General features: G+C 32.9%; 2 protein-coding genes across 2 annotated transcripts; both read left to right on the top strand.

The window, feature by feature from the left end:
* Positions 1-3: 3 nt before the first annotated feature.
* LOC136273596 (uncharacterized) lies at positions 4-9,224 on the top strand. The gene is made up of 8 exons (XM_066078376.1): positions 4-161; positions 3,463-3,528; positions 5,354-5,432; positions 6,078-6,173; positions 7,826-7,945; positions 8,038-8,112; positions 8,542-8,612; positions 9,025-9,224. Exons 1-8 carry the CDS (start codon positions 81-83, stop codon positions 9,211-9,213), a joined length of 777 nt encoding a protein of 258 aa, XP_065934448.1. The 5' UTR covers positions 4-80; the 3' UTR covers positions 9,214-9,224.
* LOC136273289 (uncharacterized) lies at positions 9,222-13,793 on the top strand. The gene is made up of 13 exons (XM_066077695.1): positions 9,222-9,230; positions 9,730-9,878; positions 10,057-10,123; positions 10,218-10,332; positions 10,450-10,626; positions 10,860-10,926; positions 11,382-11,480; positions 11,624-11,707; positions 12,589-12,699; positions 12,823-12,933; positions 13,044-13,110; positions 13,536-13,604; positions 13,693-13,793. Exons 1-13 carry the CDS (start codon positions 9,222-9,224, stop codon positions 13,765-13,767), a joined length of 1,200 nt encoding a protein of 399 aa, XP_065933767.1. The 3' UTR covers positions 13,768-13,793.
* The last annotated feature ends 206 nt before the right edge of the window (positions 13,794-13,999 follow it).

Below are 13,999 nucleotides of genomic sequence, written 5' to 3'. Positions count from 1 at the left end.
GAGGTATTTATAGTCCCGGTTAGTGGGATTTAACCGAACTCAAAATATCCCTGTAACCGGGCCAAAGGTTCCCAATACGCATGCGCCAATTAGTACTGCAGTTAATAAAAAAAGAAAACAATATGGAGGATAAGCAAGACGGTGACCCTAAATTCAAATTTGTACGTTTTTCATGATTTTGGATTGTATAGTTTAAAGTTTTAGGATCCATATTATACTCCTACTTCATATATATTATGATATTTTTTATTTAGTTATTATTCTGAAGTGGTATACACTTTTTTGTCAAGTTTATTGAGTTAATAGGAATAGGAAATTCGAGTTAATTTGGAAATCTTGTATCCATAATTGACCCCGTAATTATTTTTTAGTCCTATACTTGTGTCAGAAAGTATGTTTGCAATCATTTTAATCTATATCGTAGGTATGAACATATTTCAACCATATACATAATGATTGATTAATAATTGTTCTGATTGAAGGTCATTGTGATTATGTCGGTCTAATGACCGACATAATCACAATGACCTTCAGTGGAGACATCAAATCAGTCGCAGTGTTTCCTCCCCATAAGCAAGATTAAAAGATTGCTAGAGAACACCTACTTAAGAGAAAACGTACCCAATTCCTATGGTATGTTTTCTCCAAGAAAGAACGTATCCAGTTACCTAGGAAAATCATAATTAATAGTTTTAATAAATATTTTAAGATGCAACAAAATACAATTAGGGTGCAAAACACAGTTTTATATGTAACGTTATAAGGATGTTTTTAGATGAGGGACAAGCAAAACTGACCCGTTTGAATTTAAATTGTAAAAACATGTTACATACATATCTATATATCAACAGAGATTGGCAACTCCGCCATTAGCATGTTTTGTTGTTGAAAAATGGTACGGGACCAACCTTACTTTGTGAACTACATTTTAGTGAACTGAGATAATGATCTTTAACTAAAACTATACTGGCGTGCGACCAGTTCTCGCCGATTACTATTTCTTGCCAGTACATTGTGACGTCATTTTATAAACACATCAAATTATAGACGAAAAATGAGGTCACAATGTACTGGCGAGAAATGGTACTCGGCGAGAACTGGTTGCACGCCAGTATTGTTTTAATGAAAAGTGTGCATAGGTTTTAGACATTTTTGAAAGAAAAAATTGTAAAATCAAATTAAAGTAGTCCGAGTATCACATTACGTCATAATACAGATTTTACAATATTGGTTCGACTTTTACAAAGCGTTTTAGATACCCAGTATTGATTTTTCTCTACATCGCTGTTGTAAACAATGGCAATAATAAGCAATTAGAACGGTAATATATGTATTCTATGAGAGATAGAAATAATTAATGTTAAGAAACTCGATTCTGTTAAAGTAAAATGAAAAACGAAGTTTCTGATTAACCAGGATCTCAGGTATGCTTATATCTTGTTTGTTTTGATGCCCCCCCCCCCCCCCCCCCTTGCCGAATTTTTCTTTTTCTTTTACTAAAATCGGTTTAAATTTAGAGGCAGAAGCTATTACGAATTTAATAAATCGTCAATTAATTAATGTTTAAATGATATCTAACATTGTTGACAGATCTTTTTTCTAAGATGTCAATCTGAATAAACACCATAAATTTAAGTTTGAGTCCATAAAATAGTAAAAAAAAAATTACCAAACGCGATACTAGCATTGCATTTTTTGTATTCTATTTTGATACAATAACATCAGGTCCATAAAGCGTACTTACTTACAAAAATTTGCGCAAAATTATTGATGAAATATGGCTTAAATAAATTTTTTAAACTCTATTATGAATGTGCAGTTCTAATTTTCCCAAAATTGGTACGGTAATTATATTTAGGAAAAACGGACGTCTGGCAAATTTCATAATTGTCAATAATTTTCGCAAGGGGGTACACCCGTCTGAGAGGTGATAACAAACAAACTAGCTTGTAAACATGCATATTTTCTTTTGTATATGTATTACTAGAATGTATGTTTATCATTTAAAGCTAAGCTTTTAATGATTGAGCCCATTTAGTGCCGAGTATAGGACTACCTTAATATATAGAAAATATATTGGCCAGCTATAAAACATCGGCGAAATCTCGGACGACAGGAAGCCAACTGCCTCCTAAAACTTTTCCTTTAATATTGTTTATATGACATAAACTCATGAAAATAAAATATTTTAAATGTTTTGGTAATAGGTTTTAGTTGTTTTTATTTCGATATAATTGTTTTATATTAGAAAGATATAATGATTTAAACTGGGAACACTTTACAATAGGGACCGGGGGATTTCGCAAGATTTCGATCAGCTGCCAATCTCTGTTATTAATGTCTCTGATATGAATAGAAAGATAAAATTGTGAATTTTGTAAATATTTAAAAATAATGCACATGTTACTTAAAGCTAGAACTTATTTGCCACTCAAAACAATATCTTTATATATTCACCAATCAAGGGCCCTCTGGGGGCATATACATTTAAAACAAGAATAGAATTCTGGACGCCCGGCATTTCTATGTCCCCGCTCTGCGTTGCGGCGGGGGACAAAAATAATATCATGATTATAACAAATAATGAATGAAATAATAGCCCAGAATGTACAGGTTCATATTACAGGCAACAATATGCAAAATGATTCATTAATTCAATGAAATATATGTATGAGATTCACGCATTTAACTGTGTGAAATAATGCGTGAATACAACAGCTATACAGAAATAGACAAAAGAATGCCTCTAAATGCAGTACACCCATGCATTTTAGGCTCCCCCTAACAGCAGAATGCAAATACATCAGCAATTTTAATTTTCATGCATATTCAAGAGCAAGTCCTTAGGCATCGTTTTAAAGTTTTTTTAGGATACATTTGTCAGCTTTTAAAAGAGCTATATTCCCCGCTAAAAAAATCATGAAATTCTGCACGCGTAAAATCCGGATGTTTTTGGAGTTACCTCCCTTTATTTTAGAGTCTCACAAAATTAATTTTTTAAATATTTTCTACATACTTTTTTCATGTATTAGAAAGATAAACCCCTATATCATGCAATTGAGAAATTAAAAAAAAATAATTTTCATGTATACCGCATGAAATAGCAAGAAAATCCATACCCATCATGCTTTTTCCAAGAGAAAAACCCCCTGGATTTTAAGTGAACCTGTGTTTAGCTACTTAAGCATTTGTGTCATTTGTTGCTTTTTTAAATACATAATTATGTGCATTATTATTTTGACAATAATTGCATATAAACACATGCACAAAGATCTCCTGAATATCCACAGGGTTTTGAGACAATCTGTGCAAAAAAAAAAAATAATAGTATATATAGTATAATAGTACTATTATACTATATATACGTTTTTTATTTTTTTTATGACACAAAAAAATATATTTCACAAACAGACTACACTAAGACTTAAGAAATTTTAGTTTAAATATTAGTTTGTCTCTTAGGTTAGAAAAGAGGAAGAGAAGATCAAAAGACGACGGAGAGAAAAACTAAAAAGACTGTCAAATAAGGTAACCAAGCAGTCTAAATGCATGATATTTATACACAATTTTTAAATATCTGTAGTACTGGTAGTTCAAATAGTATATGCAAGCTGTAATTAAAATCTCGAATTAAACCCTCGCCCCTAAGGAGAAGTACTACGGTAGTACACTGTTTTACCCTTTGGTGTGTCTCTGTCTGTCCTTAACATATTTTCTTTGCATTTTTCACTTCACAGATAGTTGAAATTTAGGACACTATGTTTTGGCATGCCAAATAGAGGGATTCATTTCAAAACAAATTTGATGTCAACTTCCTGTTTATCTGTGCCAAAATTTTGAAGCAGTTTTTAGCTCACCAAGACAAAGTCGGGGGCAGCTTATGCTTAACCACCAGCGTCACCGTTCGGACCTGCATGGTTAAGGTTTTTGTTGTAGGTGCTGTATCTAAGTTATTACTCGTCCTATCTTCACCAAATTTGCATGGATGATGCATCTGGACCTACAAATGAACTTGAAAGACCTGAGCCATGAATTTCAGATGCTGGAGGAGGTTAAGATTTTTGGAGCAGGTTAAAGTTTTTGGTGCAGGTGCCCTTTGATAGCCATTTGTAAGTTATTATGCGTTCTAAGCTCACCAGACTTGCATGGATGGTGTGTCTTATGATGCTGATGCACCTGACATGTTTGAATGCTTAATCTGATCCAAAGGTTTGGATGCTGGATGAGGTTAAAGTTTTAAAAGCTGGTTAAAGTTTATCGAGCAGGTGCACTCTAATGATTATACCTTAGTTATTACTGGTCCTAACTTCACCAAACTTGCAAGGATGGTGCGTCTGATGATACTGATGTGCTTGAATGCTGAATCTGAGCCATAGGTTACGGATGCTGGAGGAGGTTAAGGTTTAAAGAGCTGGTTAAAGTTTTTGGAGCTGGTGCCCTTCAATGATTATATCTTAATATTACTGGTCCTTACTTTAATTACTGACAGGCTTGAATTTTGAATCTGAGTCAAAGGTTTTAAATGCTAGATGAATTTTGTTTTTTCGAACAGGTCACATCTTCAGATACAGAGCATGATCTCCTTTATCAAGGATTCCAAAAAAAAACTCCTATCTGATGCAAAATTGTTTCATAGATTTTTTTTGTCCCCTGTTAGTTAACTATTTTCAGAAGTTGTTTAAATTTATTAGTCAAGTAAATTGAAGTGACCCTATAGGGCATTAATTTAAATGAAATTCAAAATTACTGATATGATTGTAGTGTTTTGGAATTTTAAAATTGTTTGTACCCGGTAATATTAAATTTTCTTTTTTACATATTTATACATAGTGTGGTAATTTTGGTAATGTTTTAAGAGTATTTTTAATTTAACAAGCTCATCAAAGAAAATCATAGTCTTATAGGATCAATTTTCTGATATGGAGTTCCATTGTACTATAGGAGAAAGTTTGGAAAATTTGAAACAGCTAACTGCATCTGTCAAGACTCTTATTCGAAAGATATTCAAAGTTTTATCAACAGAAGAGCATTGCTTGGCTACCTGTATTTCCATTTACTGCAAAGGGAGGGGTTATTCTGACTTTGATTTTAAATATTTCTTTGTTAACTAATTTTTCTTTTAACAATTCTACAAATTTTTTTTTATTTGTATGTGTTCCAAACCTTTATTATTCAATTCAATTATTTGTCCCATTTGAAATTAGCCTTGCGGGGGTATTAGTCCCATTAGGACAGTTCTACCGGTAGTTTGTTTTGTCATCATTTAATGTGTTAGTTTTGCTCAACAATTCTTTGTGTTTTTGTTTTTAAAAAGGAATTATTAATGTAAACTAAAACAAATCCACAATTGTAGATCAGAGAATTCATGGAAGAGGAACCTGATGTTCCAGTAGTGTTTTTGCACACACTCAATGGAAAAACAGAGGGACATGGTAATGGTTTGTGATAATTTTGTGGTCAAGGTTTAGTATTTGTGTTTGACACATACATAGCAGTATTACTCCTCTCACAAACAGGAAGAACATCTCTTACTATGTTGTAGGTGTGTTAGTGTTTCTGTGCTAGCCTATATTATATTGGTTTTAAATGGTTGTGGGCAAGATTGATTAAAAACCATAGATCTTGGGATCGTTTAACTTTGCACACATCTTTAGCACACAGCTATAGCATTGTAATGAATTAAAACCTAATATGAATATTTTTATAGATATACGGTAAGTGTTTTTGGAATAAGATTTTACCTACAAAAAGCATTTTGCAAATTTCAATTTTATAAGTCAATGTTATGTAAAGATATACATTTAACTTAATTGCCTGGTTCAAAAAGTCATAATTATATAAAATGACATCAATGAAATCATCAGGTTTTGCAAGATACATGTACATGTATGGAAAATCCATGACCATCTGTTGTGAAATCGTGTGTGCAATGTGAAAGCAACAACCCATATGTGCTTCAAACTGACACAGAGTTTTGGAAAATATTACTCCTGCTGCAGATTTGAATGCACAATTACAGTATTAGTGTATACCTCTCAATATGCAGTCACAAAATGTTTTATAAAATATTCATTTAGTTTCTCCATGGTTGCGAGACATCTGTGGAGATTTCTCAACCCAGATGGCATCAGCCAGTATGGCACATCATGCTGACATGTTATTATCAGCTAAAGGTAAAAAAAATAAATAATTGATTGAAAAGATGGTACAGTTCTTTGTCATGTAAATGAAGTATATGTTGTGTTTTTTGTTAACATTCTGAATGTTGAATCAAAAATTCCAGTTTAAGACCCAAAATGAATGTGATAATTGCTAGGTACTATTTATTTATCATTATGATTTATTAGAATAGAAAAAAATAAGCTTAAAATATAACTTTTACCTGTAAATTGAACTAATTTAAACAAAAACAGCACGAGCCATATTTACAAAACAAAGAACTGTGAGCTCTGTATCTTGCTTATAACTCTACGACTGACACACAAATTTTAGTTAATCATCAGAATTGTATTTCTAAAACATTACAAACAACAAAAACTGAAAAATAACATTGATCAAAGTCATGACCATGCCCTTTTATCACAAATCTAGCATGAAAGTACACGCTAAGGCTGATGTACGTAGCATTGTGTTGAGTGTTGACTACTTTCTAATGAGTGTGTATTTCAATTGTGATTTGCAACAGAGATTCTGATTGGCGCATTTATATAGACTCATCCATTTATCAAGTGCATGTTGAGAACATGATGCTAACACGTGGAAACAAATGCCGGAGAAAGAAAACTTATGATAAATTTGTACTTGCAAGCTATACATGTAAATTACATACAGAGTTACTTTAGAACAAACGGGGCAATGTTTACATTCATGTGTAAATAATGCTCGTGAAAATAAAGAAAAAGTTCTCTAAAAGCAGGGATGGGCGCATATAGATTAAAGTCACAGATTGTTCTTCTCTTATCCAATAACATTATTTATGTACTATATGTGGTGTATAGCATGAGTTGAACAGACTGTCTTTCCTCACAAAAAGCTTGCTGCAAAATGTAGATCCACGGAAAAATTCAGGTTGACACACCTTGAAATTCATTAGACATTTTATAGCATATGTCTTTACTCATATGCTTACAATAAATCTTTGAAACATATCACCTGCTTTGTAAAATGAAGAAGTGTGGTTTGTTTATATGCATGTAAATTGGACACTTGATCTGCACATGAATTTTACAATCCAAGGTCGATTAGCATGTTTGAGAGAAAGTCCATGGCAAGTAAAGCATCAGCATCAGTGGTAAAAAAAATATTGTCTCAGACTGATGAATATAGAGCTACATGTAGTAAAATTAATACTTTTACAGACTGAGTTACAAAATCAGATTAATCACAGTTTAGTCCAAAATTGAGCACATTTCTGTCATAGATTTTGAATTGATCAATGAAGCATTTTGCTGAAAAATGAAATGGGGAACCCATTTAAACATTGTTCTTGACAATTGTTTACACCATATAAAACAAGAAGCGATTATTGTGAAAACTCTTCGTCAAGTATTGCAGTCATTTAGTTTTTGTAGTCTTGATACAGAGTTAATTGACACAGCTGGCAGTTGATTCATAAATTATCAATACCATGCAAGCAGGTAAAAGTGGGCGGGTACTTAAACGGCCACTGAAAATGCTTGTTTCATAAACTGCAACTCACAATTTAGATTGTTAACCTATTACACCCAATAGAGCTGTCACTCAATGCATCAGTCCATCAGTCTCAGCGCATACACCCATGCTAGATTTGCGATGTTTGTTGATCACATTTCATTGATACAACTAGAATACAAAGTTCCTACGGCTGAGGAGGAATGGAAGAATCTTCTTTCATTAAATGCAGTAGAGACCCCGGAAGCCATTCTGAGAAAAATCCTGCCATTGATTCTCAAAGGGATTGTACAAGGTGTATTGCTCAATGGCAATTGTTTGAAGATTTAGAATATATTTCAAGTATCTCTTATTATGATATTAACAACAGTAATTTGTGTCAAAAAGGAAAGAACATTTGGAAAGGTCCAAGACCAGAGGGATGGCCAGCGAGCATTCCTTTTCAGGATCCTAATAGAACAAGTAAGGATGACACAAACAGAGCATTCATATTAAACAAAAGAACAATGGTAGAGAGTTATACATTTGATGACGATTTTAAGCATTAACAATTCACATCTAAAAGAGACAGAACTGCTAAATGTAATAAGCTGCTTATTTCCATCTTGCATGAGTTGACAAAATTATATACCGTAATTATTATATTTATCGTTTCTAGGGAAACGCTGCTAAAGAAATGAAATTGTCGGATGTAATAAACACACACACATTTATATATTCATTTTGAAGTTAGTTAATTCAGATTTTCCTATACTTGTTCAAAAATCAAATTTTTTAGAGGGAAAAATTTCACAGGCAATGCAATTACTGTTATTCAATTGAGACATGTTGAAGGTGAGCTATGTGCATAAGGAAGCATATCAGAGAACTAACCATTAAGATTGTTTTTAGTCAATCATAGAAAGTTGGGAGCAGAGGATTTAAGAAAGATTTTCAACAGCTTCCAGGTGTTTCACTGCATAGTAAGTTATGTTAATTTTCTTTAAGTCGGTATGAGACATCTCAAAATTGTGACGGACTATTTATTATGATAAATGATGAAGTAGAGTGCAATTTTATAAGTGTTTTCTTTCCCAAATTGTCATATAACAGTATAGCTTAATGGGTTAGAGGGTCAACTACAATCTTTAAGTCATGAGTTCAAATTTATGAGTGTGAATCTTGCTGGGAATTTTAAAAAGTAAACCTTTATAAATATTTTTAAAACATTGTTTACTTTTCACCACATTAATATCAACAGATGTCCATCAGTGGTGATAAGTAATAGAGGCACTCACCAATGCGTATGCAACAATACATACCACTATTTTCATTTATGAATCATTGAATAATTATTTCAAATCACACATTTGGAATTTCTTTGTACCAACGAAGGATGTCCCAGAGCAGCCTTCTGCCTGTAACGTCAACGATGGCAGTGCTTTTCTTGAGAAGGTACTTTCATATTTATTACGAGTAATTATTTCCCTTTTTCAACAAATGTGTGTACTTTATTTATGTGTTATCTTTTATTTCATGCTTGCATCCTATTTATGCAGGAAAGCATTTCATCCTACAAGGTAGAGAACCTTATGAACAAGGTAATAAGAAGATAAATAAAGTGCTAGTAGTATCTGGTACATTCACTTTAATAATAAACCACAAGGTTATTAAGTTAAATGATATATCAATTTGGTATTAAAATGTGATTATTTTCTCTGAAGCTTAAAGGGCTTCTCAGAAGATTTGTTCATGTATCAACCAATTTCATATTACAGTAATTTTTGAACTTCAATTTAAGTTGGATATAGCAAGTCATTCTAAATAATAAATTTGCCTATTTTTATAACCCTTCTCTAAAGGAGATGGGGTTATCATGTTTTACCCTTGTGATTCCATTAAATTTCTGTGACATTTTTCTCAGCATTAACTTACTCCTTACATACTGTGAACAAATCGCGTGTCCCTGGTTTTTCGTCATAAGCATGTAGCTTGCATCTAAGAAAATACCTGTTAATGTACATTAATGTTGATATGCAGTCATGTTACAAGAAATTGATGTGTGTTTCTGTAAAATGTATTTGCTAATATTTTATTCAGTGCAAGTTTAATGATGTGCAGCAACTTATGGACAAAGTGCCTTCTCCGGAGGTTGTTGCATCAGTTGTTGCAACACACACATCAACTAAGACCCTGCGAGAGGCCTTTATGGCTCATAAAACGTTTCCAGTGGCCTTGGTTCAACCTGGGTATGTTTTTCTAAATCAAAACACTTTCCGAAGGTTTGAAAAATTATTGTCAGTTTATATAAAAATTATTATTTCTTCTCAATTACCGGTATTCAAGTGGTGTGAATCGAGAAGGCTTTGCAAAGCTTTTACAATGTAAAAGTATCAGGGAATGCTTTAACATGTATGCCCCCTGCAGCCAAGCCCATCTAGATCTGCTTATGAGAGTTCAAGGAATTCTTCATATGGGCCACTATGCCCAGCAGGTTTGAATCAGATTGCCAAATACCTTGAATATTCTCAAATTTTGAAAGAATTATTTTAAGGTGTTCACAGTTTGTACTTAATCCTTTTTGATAGTATGAGCGTGTAGTCAGTGGAGGAGTGAAGCCTCAGGTTATCTGTGATCTCCTTGGGATTAGTGGAGGAGATGACATGCTGAAATGTTTTGAAGATGCCATGACTAACTCCAATGGTAATAGAAGTACCGGTAATCAAAATGGCTTTGAAGTTTTTGATATGTTGTACATGTAATTCCATAGTTTCTTTTCTTTCTGGTATGATTATACTTGCTTTTGCTTGGTGAATTTAGATCGGTTCAGATTGCTTCTCCTGGCAGGGGCATTAGAAATCAATATCAAACTACATGAGAATAAGCAGGTTATTTCTTTCCCTCCGTGTCCTTGTGTTCCCTCTGCAAAGCAGACATTGGAGATTGTTAGGAGTGAAGGCTGTTATAACCTATTGGTTCCTGTTTCTTTTCTAGCAGGTGAATTTTTAATTGGTTTTTTATTAACAGAAGTTCTATTTCATTAGCAAATTGTGTTCATGATTTAATACATGTTTGCAATGAAATGGTTCTTTTGTACTTCATGTCACATCAGATATTTGTTTTATCTAAAGGGCGTCATATGTATGTTTCTCTATCCTTTAGTGCATTCTTTTGCATATGAAATGCCATGTTTTGGTTGACTTTTGACAATTTTCTTCCACTTAATGAAGGGTGCAACACTCCAAACCCCACACCTCAAGTTATTGAGAAGCTCAGACTTCCTGGAATGGATAATGTGTGAGAAATAAATATTCTGTTCTTATTTGTTCTCTTTCCACTTATATACTTTTTTTTTTTTGGTTTTTTTCTTTTTATTCTAATCTGATGAATTGAATGAATTGTTTCCTAGTTCAACTTTTTCTATGTTTTCTTTATGATTTGGATTCCATCTTTTGCTAAATTTGCGGGATATTTGTGTTTATCTTGGCTATACTGTCTTCATTTCTGTAACTTCTTTAATATGAGTACAACTAGTGTGTATGCTGTTAGACCTTAAGTGATGAACATGGATACTATTTAACAAAAGTTGAATTAAATTAATTCACCTTCAACAAAGCGTGGCTCATACTGTTTATGCTCATACCTCCATTTCCTTTAAAAATATGGATTGATTTGCTGATTGGTTTGAAAATCCTTTCTTTTCTGGTTTGTTTTGATGTTCCAGCATTAAAATGTTTTGCTTATACCTGTAGTCATAGAATTGAAATGGGGATAGATCTTTATGAGGTTGACATGGTGTCCCTCCACCCAATGAGATGGTTGACAGATGCCATCATTGATGTTGCGACAAGGTACCAATGCTCTTTTATCTTAAATAAAGAGAAAATGTTCTCATATCCTACTGGAAACCATGTATATATATGTATATTATTGTTTTCCCCCAAAAGTGGAGTTCCTTTGCTTTTAAAAATAGAATTCATTCACTTTGATACAGAAGAATGAAAGAAGACTTGGGCACAGAGAATGTGTTTATTCTGAACACGGCATTTGCCCAAAAGCTTTTGGTGAAAGGCAAGCTGTAAGTATTGATTCATTTTAAAATTATAACATATGATTACCAGTACAAAATAGAACAACACACTCATTTCAGCATTGAATGCTTATTTTTTGATGTCGGTCCTGTAACACACCAATCAGTGCAGACAAACCAAATACTGCCTGTTAGCGTCGTATGATAATTTGTCTGCACAGCTTGGTGTGTTACAGCACTGACGACATCCAAAATAAAGCATTCAATGCTTATATTTATTTTTATACTGATGTATATTTGTAAAGAATATATAAATATTGTTGATATAAAGCCATTATATTAGCTTTCAGTCAGGGTATGAAACATACATGGAACAGCCATATCAACATGTTACTGTTTACAGGGTTATTTTCACCCCATGTTATTTTTGCCCTTCATCACTTGCATATGGTTTTGACAATATGAGTATGTAATTCGTCCAGTCTTGAATTCGCTTGCTGACAACGAGGGTCGAAATGAGTGAAAATAAAACGGGGGTGAATATTTCCCTGTATACAATATTTAGTTCACTTCCTCGACTAAAAATATAGTGCCAGGAACTTTGGAGAGAAAAATTGTTCATTAAGGAGTAAATATTATTTAACATTTATTTTAAAAAGTACATATCAAATTGGTGAAGTAAATTTGAACAATGTTTCATTTAATCTTACAAAAATAAATATACTCAATACAAAAATAGATATACTCAAAACACATGAAGACGTTTATGATGTGCTCACGGCTTATTAATTAGCAAAGTGCATTCATAGAAAATTGAACGTTGCAGATTTCCAATGCAAACATAAGGGGAAATATACACTAAATGTAAATATGAATAAATGACATACAGATAAGAATGCTTACATCAAATAAGTGTCTTCTTCAAACAGGAACAGGAGACCACTAAACATGAGTGGGTGCAATTATGTCGGAGTAGAGGACACTTTGACCAACATTGAGCTGAAGGATGGAACAATCATCCTTGTTCCTATCAGTAACATGTAAGGGAGTGAATCTATTGCATATTGTGTTAACAGTTTTTATTTATGGTAATAAAAAGAGGAGAGAGAATTTTAATCAGAAGTTGATACACAAACAATTTCCTTTTCACACTTGATTGGCAGGTTACATTGGTATCTTGGTGCTTTGTCTGTAATGGCAGGAGATTTTGGTTCGATCTCAATCATATGTTCCATGAGTGGGAGCTATGTTGATGAGGAATCATCATTGAGAGTGTACGTTTAACACTTGTGAACTTTTCATTCCTTTTTTGTGCGATATAGAAAGTGAGTCTGACAAATATATATCCAAGTATATGTTTAAAAATATATAGGTATGTTTTTAGGTTCTTTGAAAAGGAATTGGAGAAGGCAGGACGGGCTGCAAATACTGTTATTGTTCAGCACACTGAGGTGAACTGGTTATAAAGGTTTTGTTCATTGTTAATCCCAAGAGATAGCTCTTTCTTGCTTATGAAATACATTTAAATTTGAAAGGGGGGGGGGGGTGAGAAAGAAACCCCAATGATTTACTAGCATTTATTCTTTGTTTGCAACAATATGTCGGGGATATTACCATTCAAATTAATGTTTGATATTACACAACGGTGAGGTCATTATTTATTTGTACATATTTCCATGGATATGATGTCTCAAAAAGCTTCATGAAATGGATTTTTAGATTCTCATAAAAAGTTGCTTCAACAAGTGATTTAAAAAATCCCACATGATCTGTGATGGTATGTGTTATCTATTAGCTTGCCAAAGCTTTGGAATAGCATCATTGTATAAAAAAACTCATTCTTACATACTCACCTTTTTATTATTTTCAATGGTAGGTCCCACAACAGAAAAACAGCTACGACTGTGGCGTTTATCTCCTTTCTTTTGTGAGGAACATTCTACAGGTTGGAATATTTTATACTGTATTATATTTGTATTTTCCTAATGTATTACCTACAATATCAATAATTATTTGAATTGTTTTATCTTTAGAACCAGTCACTTTCACATCTGTCGGATACAGTAATCCTCACAAGGAATGAGGTTTCTAACTTGTGTTTCAACTAGAGAATATAATGAATTCACAAAATCCTCTTCATTCTTTGTTGTTGTGTTTTTATTGTACACCAGTACTAAGTGGACCTTTTAAATAGCTGGTTTGTATATATGGTCAAGAGAATTATGTCATGTTCAGAAACTGAGCTGTTGTATATTTTACTTCTCAGCTTATAAACAACCCACTGCAAATCATTTAAGAATAACATCCTAGTAACTGGGGTTTTACAGACTGTTAAATCAT

Source organism: Magallana gigas, chromosome 3, assembly GCF_963853765.1.
Source record: "Magallana gigas chromosome 3, xbMagGiga1.1, whole genome shotgun sequence".
In the NCBI taxonomy this organism is placed as follows: Eukaryota; Metazoa; Mollusca; class Bivalvia; order Ostreida; family Ostreidae; genus Magallana; species Magallana gigas.
This window is presented reverse-complemented; position numbering and strand designations above follow the sequence as displayed.